Source organism: Marmota flaviventris, chromosome 10 (assembly GCF_047511675.1).
Source record: "Marmota flaviventris isolate mMarFla1 chromosome 10, mMarFla1.hap1, whole genome shotgun sequence".
NCBI classification, from domain to species: Eukaryota; Metazoa; Chordata; class Mammalia; order Rodentia; family Sciuridae; genus Marmota; species Marmota flaviventris.
The window spans coordinates 104,427,146-104,446,407 of NC_092507.1; the positions used below are offsets into that span (position 1 = coordinate 104,427,146).

The following is a 19,262-nucleotide window of genomic DNA, read 5'->3' on the forward strand; positions in this document are numbered from 1 at the left end:
TTCTTCCTTTTATGTTCTATAGTTACCTTATCTATAAAGTGGGGATGATGATAGTACCTACCATATGAGGATATTGTGAAGATTAAATGAGTCCATTCACAGATCTTGAAACTTCATCTTATTTATAAGGTTTAAGAGTTCAAGGATGGAAATTGGTGATGCAAACTAATTCCTTAACAGAAAAATGGTTTGGATTCTGTCCCATGTTGTCATTAGGTGGCACTGGTACCCGGGTGATCTGCTCAGATTGTTACGACAATGCCAACATATACTCAAGGACCCGTGAATACTGTCCATACACCTATATTGCTGAGGAGGATGTTCTAGATCAGACACTATCCAGCCTCATGGTCCAGATGCCCAAGGAGACATTTTTGTCACATCCTCCCCAAGATGCCACTGTCTTGGAGAGCCTGATATCAGCAGACAGAGAGCTGTCTGCCTTTCCTACTAACAATGATAGAAAAAGTGAGAAGAAACTTCCCTGCACACAGATGAGCAATGGTAAGGGTGTCTTTTTTGTTATTTTGCTTTCACTTACCTCATGGATTTTTCCTTCTATCATATAGGTAGCACTCATTTGACAAGAAGCAAACAAATTGTTACACTGGAATAAGTGGCCATTGTTAACTGGTGTATATTAGAGCCAGAAGTTTTTACATATTGGGTTTCAAAGTCTTTATCTGGAGGACGAAAACAGCTTTTGTGGGGTACCAAGATTGTATTACAGAAAATCCAAAGGCCACATAGAAAGAAGCTTTAGAGAAGTTTCATATGGGTATTAGTAATTTGTTCTTCCATTTTATTTTTTAAAGAAAGAGTGAGAGAGAGTGAGAAAGAGGGAGCGAGAGAGAGAATTTTAATATTTATTTTTTAGTATTTGGCAGACACAACATCTTTGTATGTGGTGCTGAGGATCGAACCCAGGCCGCACGCATGCCAGGCGAGCACGCTTCCGCTTGAGCCACATCCCCAGCCCCTCCATTTTATTTAAATAATGGAAATTTGAAATACTTAGAATATAATATGGGCAAAATTATTTTGTACTGAGAAAACTTTAAAATGTTTTGTTTGGTTGCTATTCTATCAGGCAAATATTTTATTTCAGCATCACTTGGCAGATGTTTTCTTTCTCCTATGAGGTATGATCAGCACCATAATTGGGAAGACAGTTTTAGAATAGGTTCTTTTGTCCTCATGACCCAGGAAAAGAAATACTATTCTGTGTAGATCAGGTCTTTGATAACAGCTTGGTCAGTAAAACATAGCTCTTTCTAGACTATGAAAGGTACTCCTGAGCATATCTTCCTGACCATTTGGCTTTTTATCCCCTGTCATCTCCTGTTAATCTGAGGTGGAAGAGCACTGGAAATGGGGCAGGAGGTAAGAAATATAGGATTAGAAAGGAGGGTAAATTATGTAGTAGATAGTAGTATTTTTCAGGGATGGTTCTGGCAAGAGTAGCAATCTAAGATGAGACTTAAGATGCACTCTTCAGTTCTTTTTTTTTTTTTTTTTTTCTATTCTCCTGTTTCCTTTTTTTAAATTTGTTTTAATTAGTTACACATGACAGTACAATGATCTTGACATATCATACATTTGAATTAGATGGGCAGATGGGATGTAATTTCTCATTTTTCTGAGTGTACAGGTTGCAGAGTTACATTGGTCATGCAGTCACGTATATACCCACAACAATACTAGTGTCTATTTTATTCTGCTGTCCTTCCATTCCCCCCTTCCCCTCCCCTCCCCTCCCATCACTTCTCTCTACCTAATCTAATGTGACCACTTCTTTTTTTTTTCCCCCTCACATCGTCATACCTGTATTCTGTATAACGAAGGGGGTCTCCTTCCCTCTTCTATGCAATTCCCATTCTCCCTCCCTCTCCCTCCCACCTCTCTTCCCTATCTAAAGGTAATTTTCTTCTCATGCTCTTCTTCCCTACCCCATTTTGAGTCACCCCCCTTATATTAGAGAAGACATTCGGCATTTGTTTTTTAGGGATTGGCTAACTTCACTTAGCATAATCTGCTCTAATGCCATCCATTTCCCTGCAAATGCCATGATCTTGTTATTTTTTAGTGCTGAGTAATATTCCATTGTGTATAAATGCCACATTTTTTTTTTATCCATTCATCCATTGAAGGGCATCTAGGTTGGCTCCACAGTCTAGCTATTGTGCACTCTTTAGTTCTTAAGAGACCAATTCTAAAGCTTGCTCAAGAGGGTAGAGGGCAGATAAAAATACCGTTATTGAAGTTAGTCTTCTATGTTTACATTCAGTGTCCAGGAAAGAAATGCACCAACACTAAATCAATTTTTCCTTCTCTTAGAAGAGTCGCATTAAGGGGCTGGAGTTGTGACTCAGCGGTAGAGCACTCGCCTAGCATGTGCAAGGCCCTGAGTTCACTCCTCAGTACTGTATAAAAAATAAATAAATAAATAAATAAAGGTCTTGTGTCCAACTACAACTAAAAAATAAATATATATATATTTTTAAAAAGTCACATTTTTTTAAGTGACTCTTTTTAATGGTTCAAAGCTGGATGTAGTGACACATGCCTGTAATCCCAGTGGCTCAGGAGGCTGAGGTAGGAGGATTGAGAGTTCAAAACCAGCCTCAGCAATATAGCAAGGCCCTAAGCAACTCAGTGAGACCCTATCGCTAAATAAAATATAAAGGGCTGTGGATGTGGCTCAGTGATTAAGTATCCCTGAGTTCAATTCTCGGTACCAAAAAAAAAAAAGATTTAAGGAGAACCAAAGGTGCAGCACATCTTTTTTTTTTTTTTTTTTAGCTTTCTGCATGCCTGAATTTTGATTCTGTTCTGTGAGAAGGAAATAAGCAAATAAGAGTGCATTGGTGCATTGTCCATTCTTTATCTAGGGTACTATAGATTTTTGCTACCCAAAGTGTGGGCTAGGACTGTCAGCATGAGCATTACCTCAGAGCTTGTTAGAAAGGCAGTCATGGCTGGGTTGTGGTGGTATACATGTGTAATCTCAGCTACTTTGGAGCTGGAGCAAGAGATCACAAGTTTGAGGCAGCAACTTAGAGACAATCAGCAACTTAGGAAGACTCTGTCTCAAAAGATAAAAAGGACTGGGCATGTAGTTCAGTGATAAAATGCCCATATATTCAACAAGATCCCCAGGTTATTTCTGTGCATATTAAAGCTTGAAAAACTTGCTTTAGCTTACTTTTCACATGGATTTTTATTTGTGGGTTTTGGTTCCCAGAATGTTAGGCTAGCTTTTCCCAAAATGCACCAGGTGAAGTTAATGTAATGAAGTTAATGTTTAATGTAGTTTTTAGGAAAATAGTTCACTACTGTAATAAAAATGAGAGAAATGCAGATTTTTTTGAAACCAGAGTATAGATAATGTCATTTAATATAGTTGCTTTTGGTTATTATTTGTTGCTTATATTTGTTTGGTTCTTACATTCTAGAAGTTAGAAGACAATGATTTTTTTTAATGATGTTTGTTTATTTTTTTAGATGTAGATGGACTCAATATCTCTGTAATTTTTATGTGGTGCTAATGTTTGAACCCAGTGCCTCACGTGTGTGGGGCAAGTGCTTTACCACTGAGCTAAAACCCCAGTACAGTGATTGTTTGTTTTTTAAAACAAAAACATTTAAAGATGTAACAGCAGCACAAAATCAGCAGTTATTACTCATGTATCATGAAACTTTCATTATAATAAGGATACCATTGTCTTCTTAGTTATTTTCCATGTATGTATAGTATTTAATTTTTGGTGTAGCAGAACCACTAAAATAATAGCTGAATGAGCATAAGACAGCATAGTTTCAGAAATTAATTGGTTAAATTCATTGAATATAAGGATCTAATAGCCACAGTTCCAATTTTTTTTTTTAATTTTGTAAGTATTTTATTTGTCACTGAAGAAAAAACATAGCTGCAAGTTCTGTATTGGCTTCAGTTAGACCAGATAGTTAATCTTTAACATAGCCATTACACTACAAAAATTGAAGTCAACACAGTCATTATTAAAAATTACTTGTTGAGGGCTGGGGATGTGGCTCAAGCGGTAGCGTGCTCGCCTGGCATGCGTGTGGCCCGGGTTCGATCCTCAGCACCACATACAAACAAAGATGTTGGGTCCACCGAAAACTAAAAAAAAAAAAAAATAATAAACATTAAAAAAAAAATTCTCTCTCACTCTGTCTTTAAAAAAAAATTACTTGTTGAAAGAATCTATTCTGAAGAGAATGAAAATTAGGAAAAAAAAATTTAAACAATTCCTCCAAATCACACATTTATAAATATTATCATATTTAAAATGCTTGAAAGGCATGGAGTCTCCATTAATGGAAAAGCAGTTTGCTATTGGCAACAGAACAAAAAACAGTGATAGTTTATAAAATTCAAGAGCTGTATTGTTTTGGGTTTGCACTTGAACAGTATTGTCATTACTACTGTATTCAATGTTTGTATGGTTATGTTTTTTTAATTGTGGCTAAGAATATGGCAAATACACATTTGTTCTCCATGTTCTTATTCAGGAATACTGGGCATCTTTATGTCTTTGGGGTTTTGGTTAAAAGGACATTAAGTTTTAGAAAATTAATTTTGAATCCTAGTCACCACTGATAATTCTTGTCTTTCATTCTCAGAAACATTGCAACAGCCTCTGTGGAACATAAACAGAGAATTAGGCCTGTCTCATCCGCCCTTTTCCCAACAACCAGTCCTTGAGTCACCACAACTTCATCGAAATGAAGGCCTGGCAGAGAGAGATCCAGACTCTTCTTCCCCCATGCCTTGCCACAGGTTACATGACCATGCTTTTGAATTTAGTAGGACTCGGAACATTCAAGATGGTAGTGAGGGTACATGAAACCCACTCTAGGATAAAATCTGGGCAGAGACAAAAGTGAACTAATTTGTACTTACTACCTCAGAGTTCAGAAGAAACCCCAAAGTCAGCATTTGCTTTACTCTTTGTTCATGGTTACATCTGACCACACCAAGGTAGGACAGGCATTTGGGTTTATGCCTGATGAAGGAAGGGTAACAGCTGACAGAAATGGGTATATCAAATCAAAATTATGCAGCACTGGCAGAGGAAAATACAAGACAAATGTGCTTCCTGATGGTTCCATGGAGATATGCCGAGGTGTGCTTTGCCTATCAGGAAGGTCTGATTGCTGCTTAACCTGCTGGAATTATCTTAATTCTCAGAACAACCCTGAGAAAACATTACTGCTTTGATGTTCTACTCTACCTTCCAAGAGCAAAAATAACTTTGGAGCCCTCTGGGAAGTGTGCCTGGGGTTCTTCAGTGGTTTTAAGCAGGTAGTTGAGCCTGGGGCTTTGATATTCAAGGTCTTCAGCAAGAATCCCAGTTTGACCAGCTGGTATTAGGTCAAAAGTTTTTGTATTCTTGAGGTTTTTTTTTTTTTGGTCCCTATTGCCCAGGGAACTCATTGTAAATATGTGTGTATTTATAAATAATTTTTCTATTCATTGACCATGTGTGTTGGTTGTAATGTAAATATTTTTGATATGCCAGAATTATATATAATGTGTCTCTAGTTATTATATTGACAGCAGCTTCTCAGATCAAAGATTTTGTATAACTTAGATCTAAAAACTGTCTAAAGTTCTAAAAACTTATTTGTTAAGTATATGTATAGAGGCAGGGTACTTGGTGATTATGCACATATAACACAGTCTTGGTGAAATTAACTGCTTCACGACAGACGGTTCATACATTTAATCATTTGCCATCTATTTACAAGCACCAGGTGACATTCCCTTTCTAGCATTAAAAGCCAGGCTGTTTCAGAGCCTGGCTGTCTCATCACAACCTTATAAACAGAAGAAGACTTGTTTGGGGACTATCTTTTTTCAGCAAAATACTTCATTGACACGGAAACCAAAGATTGCTTCTTCCTGTGTTTGTATTGTTTTTAGGAAGAGCATACAGAAGATGTTCCTATACTATAAAGCTTTAGAGTGGTCCTTGTTTTTTTTACAAGTGATTATTTAAGCCAAAAAGTTTTTTTTTCTTCAAATTTCATAGCAAAGAGCTTTATGTGAAGAAAGAACTTAACAGTCTAATGAAATATAGTGGATTAAAGTTCTTTCTTTGTGCTGTCAGATTTCTTTATACACTGTTTGATTCTCTATTCTAATAATCTTAACTATATAATTTTAACCTCTTAAAAATATCTAAGTCATGCATATCCAGGGTTCTAAACTCACATCCTTTCTCAGCTTTTTGTCATAAAGTTTAGCTGAATTTTCTACTTGGTTTTAATCAGTTTTTCTCCTGTGGGCAGCAGCACTTCTTTACCTCTTGCACCTGTTACCTTTTTCCTCTTGCACCTGTCAGAGTCTGTTCATTTTCACTTTGAACTTAAATATGACAGTTTTTCTAAACTTTTTCAGTCTGCACTCTCTTCTTAGGAGGTTGTGGTATTGGTTGTACTGGACTGACAGGAATTAAGAAACCTGGTTCACTTCTGACTCTGCTCTTTACTAGCTGGGTAATCAAGCGTGAGTCCTTGGACTTTCCTAGGCTCAATTTCCTCATTTATGAAATGAGGCATTTTATTTTACTAGATGCTCTTTCCAGCCCTTTCTAGCTCCTTTAGGAGCTGAAGAGGATTATGCCACTTTAATAAAAAGCTGCTTTTGTGAAGTATTTTGTTAGAGTTGAACAAGAATGATACTGCTTGCTCTAACTTGATCCATATTTATTTCCTCTATAGTAGGAATAATGGTGTAAGAAATACTCTTGAGGAGCCAGGCATGGTGACACACACCTGTAATCCCAGTGACTCAGGAGGCTGAGGCAGAAAGATTCCAAATTCAAAGCCAGCCTCTGTAACTTAGTGAGACACTATCTCAAAATAAAAAATTAGAAAAGGGCTGGGGATGGGGCTCAGTGGTTGAGTCCCCCTGGGTTCAGTCCCTGGCACCATAAACAGACAAATACTTGTGAGGAAAAATATTCTTTTTTAAAAATTTTGTTTTGATTGAACCCAGGAGCACTTAGCCACTGAGTCACATCCCTAGGCCTTTTTTGTATTTTATTTAGAGAAAGGGTCTCAACTGAGTTGCTTAGTGCCTCACCAAGTTTCAGGGGGCTGACTTTGAGCTCTGATCCTCCTGCCTCAGCCTCCCGAGCTGCTGGGATTACAGGCATGCACCATCTGCCTGGCAAAATATTCTACTTCTAAACAGTTATCATCAGTAACCTTAAATAATTTTGTCTCAGTTGAAAAATCAACCTTTGCTTTCTAGAGCAGCAGATCTGAATGCTAGAATTACAGCACAGCAGAGTATCAAGATCATCTGAGAGGTGGGCCACAATTAATTTGTAACTAGTTTGTGCCTTGCTTCCCTTTCTAATGTACTCAAAGTTATCGTACTCTAACTCAAAGAGAGATTTTCCTAAGTGGTAAATGTGGAGTTAGGCTGGGTTGCCAGAGTTTGTGCCCACGAATATTAGCTGTTATATGTGGAGAGGGCAGAAAACAGGTGTGCGTCACTGCTCTAGAGACTGTAGTGTGTGAATCACTGCTCTCTCCATCCAGGTGTGCTCCCTCCATGCTGCTCATGCTGACAGTGGTGTCAAAGTCTGGTGCCCTGAGGAGCCAGGTTATCCTTCCTTATATCAGCTCAAATGGTTGAAACCTCCACCCACATATTCCAAGCTTGCCTGAATAACTAGTCAGGAATCTGTCTAAATACAAAGAGCCTACCTTGGGTCTTAAAATAATAACTACAACATCTAATCCTAGGAAGAATTTACTTAATTGCTTTTTTCCCCCCTCTCCCTTTCTGGTACAGGATTGAGCCCAGGTCCTTGCACATGTTCTACCACTGAACTATATGTCCAGCCCTTTTAATTATTTTAAGACAAGATCTTGCTAAAGTTGCTTAGGCTTTTTAGAACTTGAGATCCTCCTGCCTCAGCTTCCTCAGTAGCTGGGATTACAGGTGTGCATGTATTTCTAACCACGTAAAACACTGATCAAGTGCTTCACCATCTAATGTAAACAGGATTGATGGCTTACCCATGCTTTTTTCTATCAGTACATTGTCCGCTTAATGCTAATTTAATCAGGGATGTTGCAAAGAAAGGCAAACAAATGCTAAGAGAAATCTGTCTCCCTACCCAGTTATCCCTTCATTTTAATAGGGATACATAAATGTTCTTAATTTGTGCCCCTCTTAGGTTTTTTCTTTCTTTTCTTTTTTGGTACTAGGGATTGAACCCAGGGGCGCTTAACCACTGAGTCACATCCCCAGCCCTCTTTTTAGTATTTTATTTAGAGACAGGGTCTCACTGAATTGCTTAGTACTTCACTAAATTGCTGAGGCTGGCTTTGGGCTCGTGATCCACCTGCCTTAGCCTCCCATGCCACTGGGATTACAGGCATGCACCACCATACTGCAGTTTCATTGAACTTGAAGTCTTACTAACACAGGAACTCTACTTAAGCCATTAACTTTCTGTTTATCGGCATCTTCTAAATACTTTCCTTGTATGCAAGCTACTTTCTAGAATAGGAAATGTCAGGAACCTGGCCCAGTGTACAGTTGCACCTTAAAGTGCCACATCAGAATGCTTTGAGTGTGTATTTTTCTGTAACTTTCGTGTTGCCTGTACTTTGCCCATTAAAGGGTTATAAAAGGAACTTAGGCTGTTAAAGCAGTTTAGACTGTTTCCCATTTTCCTATCTCCCTAAAGGGAGATGTTATAAAAACCTTAACTTAAAGGTTGTCATATGAAATGACAGGACAGGTGTCATCTACATGAAAGTGCACCATATACCTGCTAATAATTCTATATGAGTTAACTCTCTAAACAATCACATTTGTCTGACAAGTGGAACAGTCAGCCTTTTGGGGGAAAGGTACATTGAGAATCTAATAATCTTTTAATAGTGTTATATTTCTGTTTGAGATGGAATATGGGCATGATGACTTTTAAGTTCTCTTTATTTCTGTTGGAACTTTCCATGCAATCTGACAGTCTTAGAATTTTACCCTTCAAAATCTTTTGTGTTTAGTTGAGAGTACTTCAGTTTTTGTTTTGTTTTGTTTTGATGGCACTGGAGATTGAACCCAGGGTCTTTTATGTGCTAGGCAAACATTTTACCACTGAGCCACATTCCCAGCTCAGAATTTTTTTAAACTAAAGAACTTTGGGACCATGAGTAACAAAAAGGATGTGACCCATGATCATGACTGAAAATGTAAAATTATGGACTTGTTCTAAAGAGAACTAATGCAAGCAGCATTACTATGGTGAAAAATTCAAAGCTTGTGTTGCATTATAACTCTCCTTTTTGCTCTTTGATTAATTTTTCTTCTTTTTTTTTTTGGTGTCAGATATATTAGGATATATAAAGATAATGATTGGATAAAAAATTCTGAACTTGACTAAATATGAAAAGATATATTCCAAAATAGAGAATGGATAAGAGACATAAGAAGGTTTTATATATGTGTACATGTATGTATATGTATGTTTTATATACATATATAAAAATTTATATATGTGCACATTCAAGTGTTTATGTCATAAATAGAAATGAGAGAACTTGGTTTTTTTCTTATCTATTCCCAGTTGGAATGGTGTTGGAATTATAGTGTTCAGTTTTATATTCAATATTTTACCTGGTGTGGCCTTTTTTCATAATTATAATACCACAGAAATGCCAAGGGGGTAATAGATCAACAGAGGTAAGTTTGCTGTTGGGTTTTTTTTCTCCCCTGGGTCTGGGTTTTGAATCTGTACATGCTCTGCCCCTGAGCTGTGTGTGCCCTGAGCCCCAAATGTGCTATCATTTTATGTGACAGCTTTCATTTTTAAATTTGCTCATTAATACAGATTATAGAGGTAATTGTGAAAACAGCTGGACCTTAGAAGGTTGAGCTAGCTTTCTTGGCAAGTAACTTTTTCTGTTAAATGATCTTTCTCATTTCAGCTCAGCAGGGGCTTTTCCTTCCTACCTCTTCTACCTTTAACTTTTCGTTTGAGGTTAACTGATATTTATTTAAATTGTACTCCAATTAATTTATTTCCTCCCTCCTTCCCTTCTTTCCCCAAGTTCTGTATTAAGAGATGTGTTACAAATTGCACTTAAAACATTTGAAACCCCAAGAATCACCTGGAGGGCTTGTAAGTAGTAAGGTGGTGTGTTTGTGTTTTCTGGTGTTGGGGATCAAATCTGGGGCTTTGTATATTTTAGGCAAGTGCCCTACCATTGAGCTACATCTCCAGTCTCCAGGGGTGTGTGTTTTAAGAGTTAAGATTCAAGCCCCCTCTTTCAAGGTTGTGTGCTGTTTCTTATCAGTCCTAATAATCCGCAAAGGGTGTGGGTAGGTGAAGAAACAGCTTGACTTGTTTGTGCCTATTTTCAAATGTAAGAAGTAAAGTGGTCTTATGCCAATTATAACTGTTTTGGAAGAGAAATTGATCAGCAGGTGGTTAAGTGCTCTTGAAATATCTCCTGGCTATTTAATGTGGCCTCTTGATCCATAGAGACTTAATTCTACCCTATACTTTCCCCTGTTCTCTTTTTCCCTTATTAGAGGATGTCAGTCTGAGCAGCCATGGTATTAGATGTACCTAAAGAAAAGTAAGTGTAAGCCAACTTGTTGTTCGATGTGGTTCTTTCCTGATATTTATATTTTCTCACACATAAGAATGTATATTTTATAGAGCATGTGTTTTGTCTACTTGTTTGTCTACTGTAATATGTCTTCAATAAAGCTAAAATACATTACGGTCTTTTTGTCTTCACTTGCCTAAAGTACAGGAGTGAAATGGTTCATTTCTGATTTTGTGTCCTTTTGAGTGAGCCTTCAGATAGCTGAATGAGTTGGAACAGGAAGAGTTGCTCTTCTTGGTTCTTGCCAACTCACACACTGCTGTGAGCCTGCCACTACCTGCCAGCTGTGCAGGACAGGAGCTGTCTTCTGCTTCTTCCCTCGGAGTGTCTACGTTGGTGCGTGGTGCCTGGCAGATTTGGATGTGCTAAATATGCACATCCATATTTAGTTCATTAGGAAGTAAGAGTGCTTTCTGCACAAGGAAGAACTTGAAGGCAACATTTCTAGTTTGGTAAATCTTAGATCAACAGAATATTTGAAGATCATCAGTATTCTGTAGTTGTACTACCATTCTGGGGACCATTTCCCCAGAATATCAACTCTTTGAAGACTGGGCTTAAACTATTGATCCCATTGTGTACATCTCTTGCACTTTAGTCTTTATGAGGCACTTTCCAGAAATATCCATTTGAATCTCATATAATCTTATTATGTAGATCAGGTAGATAATTGTAATCTACATTTTGTAGTTAAGGAAACTGGCTCAGTGAGATTACTCTATTTCACAATATAATCATGGATTTTATGCCAATTTATTTTTGCAAAAAAGGAGTGCAACCATTTTTAAACTTTTTACAAATATTTTTTCTGGTATTAAAAATCTTTATTACTAAACTGTCTTTGGTGCAGGATTAGGATGCCTAGAATATTTGTGAATATACCTTAAAATTAAGTAGTCCAAAGTGACACACATCATTTCTTTCTTTCTTTTTTTTGAGGAAGAGGAAAAAGGTGGTTTATTGGTTTACTAGCAAATAACACAGGGTACTCCTGTCCCAAAGTCTGTGACTCGATCAGGAGGGACAGGGGGGTTTAGAGGAACTTCACGGGTTACATTCCAGTTGTGCTCTGGTAGGGGGCCCCAGGGTGTGTTAGGATTCACTTCCACACATCATTTCTTTATGACAGTTTAATGAACATATTTCTGAAAAAAAGTTAACATTAATTTTTTTGTACATTGTAGTTGAAATATTACATTTGAGAAAATTTACTATAGTGTTGTGAAGTATGGACTTAGAAAGTGTAATCATCTGTCCAAAGATTCTGTGCCACTGTGTTTGTTTTCATTACCTGATGCACCATCCTCATTGCCACTCACATAAGGTTTGTTTACCCTTAGTACTGCAGCACTCTCAATAGGCCACGCAAGTCAGCTTTTGGAAATACACTGACTAGTGCTCATGTACTGAGAATTCTAGGTTTGAGGCTCACAGTACTCAAGAAAACAGATCCACATCCATATGCCCTGGTGAATACATTACTGCTCTGTTTACCTTTTTATTATTATTATTTTAGTTGTTAATGGATCTTTATTTTCATTTATGTATAAGTTGTGCTAAGAATTGAACCCAGTGCCTCATACGTTTGAGGCAAGCACTGTACCACTGAGCCACAACCCCAGCCCCTGTTTACCTTTTTAAGCAGCTGTGGAACAGAACTATACCATGCAACAATTATGCGATGAAAAGTTTTAAAACAATTTTTGGACTGAAACAACCAGGATGCTATGATTTTGTAGTGGCAACAATTATGCAGTGAAATACGTTATCACATACCCAACATCAAAAATCTTTCAGACAATAAAGCAAGGATTTGAATCCAGATTTCCTGACCCAAGAATTTCCTTGGGTTACAGGATTTTCCCCTATGATACTGCCTGGTCTGAGCAGTGTATCTTGTCCATAATTTGCATACACATTTGAGTAAAGCTTTCTGGGGTCTGAGGCCCGGTGCTGTGGCACACACTTTTAAATTCAGTGGCTTGGGAGGCTGAGGCAGGAGGATTGCGAGTTCATAGCCAGCCTCAGCAACTTAGCGAGGTTCTAAGCAGCTCAGCGAGACCCTGTCTCTAAATGTAAAAACCTGCTGGGCATTGATCACTTTCAATGTCAAAGTTTAGAATGGACCTGGAAATTGATTAAATTTAAACTTATTAAATTTCTGAAAATGACTATTATTTTTTTCTCTCATACAGCAGAATGAAAAAGTGTTATTTATTTTTTCTTTTGGATTGGGATGTGCTAAGGCCTAAGTGGCAGCATCCTGCTGAGTTTTGAAAGATACTTGTTCACATTCATAGATACTTAGAAGCTGTAACCCAGTGTTTAAGCTGCGTGTGCTGCAGGACTCATTGTTTTAGATCAATGATTTTGTTAAGTACAATATCTAGAAAAATAAACTGACAAAATACCAGCTCCCCCCCCCCCCCCCAGTGCTGGGGACTGAACTCTGGGCTTTGTACCCACTAGGCAAGAGCTCTACCAGTGACCTCTACTCCAGCCTCAAACATAAAATTTGTATTACAGATTCAACAAACATAGAATTATTGTTAGACAGCTATTAAGATTTTTTAACTGTATTCTCAATATCTACTTCATCAGGGACAAGCAGATCATTTGTGGGTGATGGGTACAGAATGCTTCTAGGGGAGCACTCCTGGGACTGTGCCAATGCAGTTGGTATGATGGGACGGGTCATACTCATTTCTGGAGGTTCCTTTTAATGCTGCTGGTGTGGAGTGGTTGAAACTGGAGGACGGGGCTTTTGTCCAGAGGCCTTCCTGACTAAAAGCAACTATTAAAACAACTTTTCAGTTAAGCTGCTGCTTCTGCTGCTGGAGTTTGCTGAATAGAATCCTTTGCAGAATGTTGTTTGCTTTACGGTCTTTCTGGTCAGTAAGCTCTGGGATGGGCAGCTTGTGACTTGGTAGAGTGCTTTCCTACCACCTGTGAAGCACTGGGTTCAATCCTCAGCACCACATTAAAAAATAAAGTTATTGTGTCCATCTACAACTAAAAATATATTTAAAAAATTCTATCACAGGATAGGTTAAGGGAAGTACATGCATCATACTGGGAAGGAGATGGTCTGGCACTGTGAGGCCTAATGTGGACTTGTGGGTAGTTGCTTGAGTAAGGTCCTGTTGGGGCTATTTCATCTGCCACTTCTGTTTTACTCAGCCAGTGTTTAATTGAAATCTTTGCAGATTTGTCACCAGTGATTTAGTTCCCAGATCATCACTAAAGCCAGTTGTCAAAGCACTTTGACCAAAAAAAAAAGGCATATAGGAAGCATAATCACAGTCCCTACTGGGAAGAAATAAGGCAATTGATAGCAAAGATATTCTACCTACCCCAGTATTGTCACAACAGCCCCTTTGAAGGAGGTAGTCTTATCCCCATTTTACAGATGACAAAGCAACTTGCCCCAGATCACATAATTAACAAGCAGTAGAACCAGGAGTTGAAATGATGTTTTTATGATCTCAAGGCACAAGTTCTTTTCCTATGCCAAAGAAAGGAGAAAAGGGAGCTTTTAGCAAGTCCCTTCCGTGTCACTTGATTTTTTTTATTAGCTGAATTTTGTCTCCCCGAAATTCACATGTTGAATCCTTATCCCCACACCTCAGAATATAATATTTTAAGATGGAAGTCTTTAAAGAAGAGGTAATTAAGTTAAAATGAAGTCTTTAGACTCTAATCTGATGTAATTGGAATCCTCCTAAGAAGAGAAAACTGGACACTGACAAATTGGAGCACAGAGGGAAGATCAGAGGCCATGTGTGGACTCATGGAGAGGATGAACATAGCTGGGCAAGGAGATATAGACCTGTAATCCCAGCAACTTTGGAGGCTGAGGCAAGAAGATCACAAGTTTGAGGCCAGCCTCTGCAATTTATTAAAGCCCTCAGTCTCAAAAAAAAAAAAAAAAAAAGGATCCATCTGGGATATAACTCAATGGCAAAGTGCCTCTGGGTTCAATTTCCAGTACCAAAAAAAGAGGGGGTGGTGGGGGAAGGTAGCCATCAGCAAGCCAAAGTAGAGAACCTGTAGAAGAAACCCAATCTGCTGAGTGATCTTGGACTTCCAGTTTCCGGAATGATGAAAAACAAATTGTCTAAGCCATCCAGTCTACTAAACTCTTTATGGCCAACTAAAATAGTCTTCTAGCAACCCAGCCAGTTGGTAGACTTCTCCCCCCCCCCCCCCCAGTTCCAAGGATTCAATCCAGTGTGTTCAGTCACACATGCCAGGCAAGGCTCTACCCACTGAGCTACATTTCCAGCTCTGAATTTTGCAAATAAAGAAATTGAGTCAGGTTATGATATTTGTCTAAAGTCATATGCCTCAAAGCTCCTGCTCTTTTTTTTAAAATATTTATTTTTTTAGGTTTAAATGGGCACAACACAATGCCTTTATTTTTATGTGGTGCTGAGGATCGAACCCGAGTCCCGCCCGTGCTAGGCGAGCACTCTACCGCTAAGCCACAATCCCAGCCCCAAAGCTCCTTCTCTTTTAGTTTATACTGTCCTCTGATCCCAGTTGGTTCTGTTCCTCTCTCCCCATCTTCCTTACTGGTGATTGAACTCAGGGCTTCGTGTGTGCTAGGCTACATCTTCAGTCCTCTGGGTTAGTTCTTTATATGTTGAAATGCACTGTAAAGATTTAGTGGCTGGGGATATAGCCCAGTTAGTAGAGGGCTTGCCTAGCATGTATCAAGGCCCTGGGTTCAATCCCTAGCACCACCAAAAAAATTTTAATATTCTCAGACCCTTGAGGAGAAACTGGAAATGAAGCCAGGGAACACACTGGCTAGCATGCTTGAGGTTCTAATGCAACCCCAGCCTCACAGAAGTTCAGACAAAAGCATCTGCAAACACTGAGACATGCTTGCCAGAAAGCAGGAAACTGACACGTTTTTATGGGCAAAAAAGCAAAAATAAGTGCATCTGGGAACAAAGAAGTAAGATATTTGGAGTATTCAAGAGTAAATGCTTTTAAGCTCCTATTTTATTATTTGCATCCAAGGGGAAACCAGATAATTAAGTCAATAGGTACAATTCTGTATGTGGAACTATGACTGTTCTTGAGTTACATAAAATATCAAGTAGTTTGATTTGCTCTTTCTAAATGCTCCATCAAAGCCAATGTAAATTCCTCTGTTTTGAAAACAATAGCTATCTGGTTCAGGTCAGTACTGATAGAGGCTAGCTTGAATTATTTATTATTTGGGGCAAACTCCCAAAGCACACGCATACATATTCCATGCCAGAAACAGCTAGTGCAGAGAAATACAATTGCCTTCCAACAGTGAATTACTGCTGCCTCAATAGCCTTGTTCTTTATACATGTAACCTGGGGGTGGCTCAGGGACTACACAGATGCTCTTACTAAACTGGAACTTAAGGTAAGATCAACTGTGTGATGTTGAGAACTTGTGACTTTTGCAGAAGCACAAAATCAGAATAAATCGCAGGTCTGTGGCAAGAGGAATGCATCATGTTGGCAGGAGCTGCCTCCCAGCCCTTGCTCCACCAGAAGCTTCATCTTTTTTCTTGCACCTTTTCTAGAACTGGGTCTCCCTGTTTCATTTGCCAAATGTGTGCAGTTCCCTGAAGTTCCCTTGAACACCAAAGACTTAAATACTCAGGGAGATAAGGAGAAGTGTGGAAACGACCTGTATCTTCCGCTGTTGAACGTGTCCTTATTTCTACTTCCGGGCAGCCTTGACTTAGGAGAGGCTCTTAAGAGCTGGCTGTGCTCATTACTTTCCTCAGTCCAAGAAAGTAATGTTTTGTCAAGAGAAATGACTGGTTCGTCTCTCAAGTCCTTTCTTGTGTCTTAAGTTCTGTATGATGCAAGACTTGTTAGTGAAATGGTTACAGAGAGGGGTAGAAGAATTAATAGCCTAGAATTTCTTTTGAAGCTCTTGAAGGCAAGGTGTGGCTTTTGGAATATCTCTGGTTAAGAAAACAAACCTGTTTTCTTTCCTCGTGAAACCTCTGAGTTGCTCTTCCTCCCCTTCCTGCATCCTCTGGTAAAGGAGTATTGGGTAAAAAAGTCCCCAGTGGGGGAGCCGGGTTTCCCATGGCTAGGCCAAGGCTGCCAGTTTCCTGCAGAGACAGCAGGCTAAGTGTATGAGGGCCCCTTGTGGCCAGCCAGGCCCTCTATTTATCACATGGTTTTAAAGTCAGTGGTGGACTTTGATCCTACTTCCACCTCTTGCGATTTGCTTAAGGCAGTTTCTTAGATGCTTTGTATTTTATTCTCCTTATCTATAAAATGGAAATAGTTCATGCCTACCATATATATTTGTGGGCAGAATTAGATAAGCTCATGCATATAATGTATTCAACACAGTGCCTAGCACAGTGTTTAATAACTTTGTGTCTGCTCTACGGTACTGTTATGGGCACTCAGAAATGGGGTGCCCATCTTCTCCCCGGGCTGGGGAATGAGAAATATCAGTTTGCCAATGAGTCATTGCAGGGATAGCCCTGGAGAATTAAGTTCCTAGCTGGATTATTTAGAAACTAGAAGCTGATTGAATGAAAAGTACACTCAGCTGAGAGTCACTAAGAGGGATTCTGATCATCACTGCAGTCATTGACTGTGATCTTGGGAAGTCGCCTGACTGCTGAGTCTTTTTTGTTTGTTTGTTTGTTTGGTACTGGGGACTGAACTCAGGGGCACTCAACAACTGAGCCACATCCCCAACCCTATTTTGTATTTTATTTAGAGACAAGGTCTCACAGAGTTTAGAGACAGAGTTGCTTAGAGCTTCGCCCTTGCTGAGGCTGGCTTTGAACTTGTGATCCTCCTGCCTTAGCCTCCCAAATGCTGGGATTACAGGCATGTGTCACTGTGCCCGGCCCTGCTGAGTCTTTATGTCATCTGCAAAGGGTGCCTATACACTGTCATCAGCTCTGAAATACTGTATTCTTCCAGTCACAGTGAACCATCTTCACTTTTAATTATTTTACAGTCGTTCTTAACTCCCAGGAAAGTTAAATTTATCAAGAGAACAATGGTTGCAAATGCTTGCATGTGTTTTATAGAAAACAAAGCCTGATTGATTTAAGTGAAAAGAATTAAGTGGGGAACAAAGTTAGGAGAAATATTTTTGTTTAATTGTGAAGTTTTGAGCCTCCTAGAAATTTTATTGTGTGCACCAACCAACACTGAGCATTATTCCTTAATGAGGAGCATCCTTGGTCCCCAAATCCCCACCTTACAGTACAGTAACAAAGATTGCATAAGAATCCACATAATGATCTGGAAATCTGAATATTCTCTTCCGTACTTGATATGTTGGTTTCATACCAAGAGGGATGACTGCATCGGGAAAACTCCAGATGTTCTGGAACCAGAACACTGAGTTCAAATCGTGGCTACTCATGTGTATAGGCAAATTGCTCATTACTTTTAACCTGTTTCCTTCTCTGCAAGTCAGTAAGACAATACTCATTTCACAAGATTACTGTGAGCAACAAGAAAAATCATTTCTATTGGAGATAAGTTTTGTTTTTTTTTTTTCCCTAAAAGAGTGTTCAGTTTTTATAAATCTAACTTATTTGGGAATATGGGTAAATGAAATGGTGACTTGACTCCCTCAGAAGACCAGTCAGTGGACTGCATTTTACCCCTGGGGAACGGCTGTGGCATTAATAGATTCCAACATCCATCCAGTTTTCCTGAGGGTTTTCCTCTTAAAGGATCCCTTGTTTGAACTGTTGGTCTGAAGAGGGACCAGCAGCTGCTGCATGTGAAGATGCCTCTGGGGGCACTCCCTGGGCACTGCACACAGCTGCTGCCCCCCAGCAGCAGGAATTAGGATGCTGTAATGAGAGCTTGAATATTCCATGTATTTTTTTTTCCTATTTACAGTTAAATATTCAATGTGTTGAGAAGCAGAGAGCTAAATTATTGGCCTGGCAAAGGAATAAACAGAAAACCCTAAAAAAGAACGAGCATTTCAAAACAAAATAAAAACAATTCCTTGTTCGGTTTTGGAGCCTGGTTTACTTTTCCCGGTATTGGGTAGTCCCTGTTCAAGTTAGAACCCTGCAGACCCTGGGACCGTCAAAGAGTTTCTTCAGGCTAAAACAACCTGATGCTCCTTTTGAATTATCAAACTTTGGTGCCTTTGTAGAACATCCAGCTACTTCTCAATAAATGGCACAGGACAAATGTGTGCTCATGCTCAGTATAGGACAGCTAATTGGAGAAAGGTAAGCAGAAGCAGCAAGCTTTCAGAAAAAGGAGGTCCTGACTCCAGCAAAACAATCTTTCCAAACTAGCTTGAGTCTGAACTTTGAGGTTGGAGAAGAAAAACAGGTTGGGGTCAGGGCTAGCTAGAAGATTTTCTCCACATATTTGTCTTGAAATCTAGATTTTATGATGTGTGAGAAGCAGTCACATTCTCACACTGGTCCCAAGCTATGGAGGAATTCTTTCCCATTGAGAAGGTGACACACTTAAGCCCTGGCATATCTCATCAGCAAACCACAGATGGGCTTGGGAAGAAACTTATAAGGTCCTCTGAAGGGTCAGGGGCCATATTACTGCCTTTTTGTCTTTTGAAACCATATCTC

General features: G+C 39.1%; 1 protein-coding gene across 3 annotated transcripts in view; it reads left to right on the plus strand.

Annotated features, from left to right (window-relative positions):
* Nucleotides 1–10,782, plus strand: part of Lrig2 (leucine rich repeats and immunoglobulin like domains 2) — a 159,581-nt gene extending 148,799 nt beyond the window's left edge. For 2 of the 3 annotated variants that reach the window (XM_071618209.1, XM_071618208.1), the window contains 2 exons: nt 217–504; nt 4,648–10,782. In XM_071618209.1, the coding sequence (XP_071474310.1) occupies nt 217–504; nt 4,648–4,871 (512 nt within the window). In that variant the 3' untranslated portion in view covers nt 4,872–10,782. The remainder of the gene's footprint in view (nt 1–216; nt 505–4,647) is intronic. The other variant, XM_071618210.1, reaches the window with a different exon arrangement.
* Nucleotides 10,783–19,262: the final 8,480 nt, after the last annotated feature.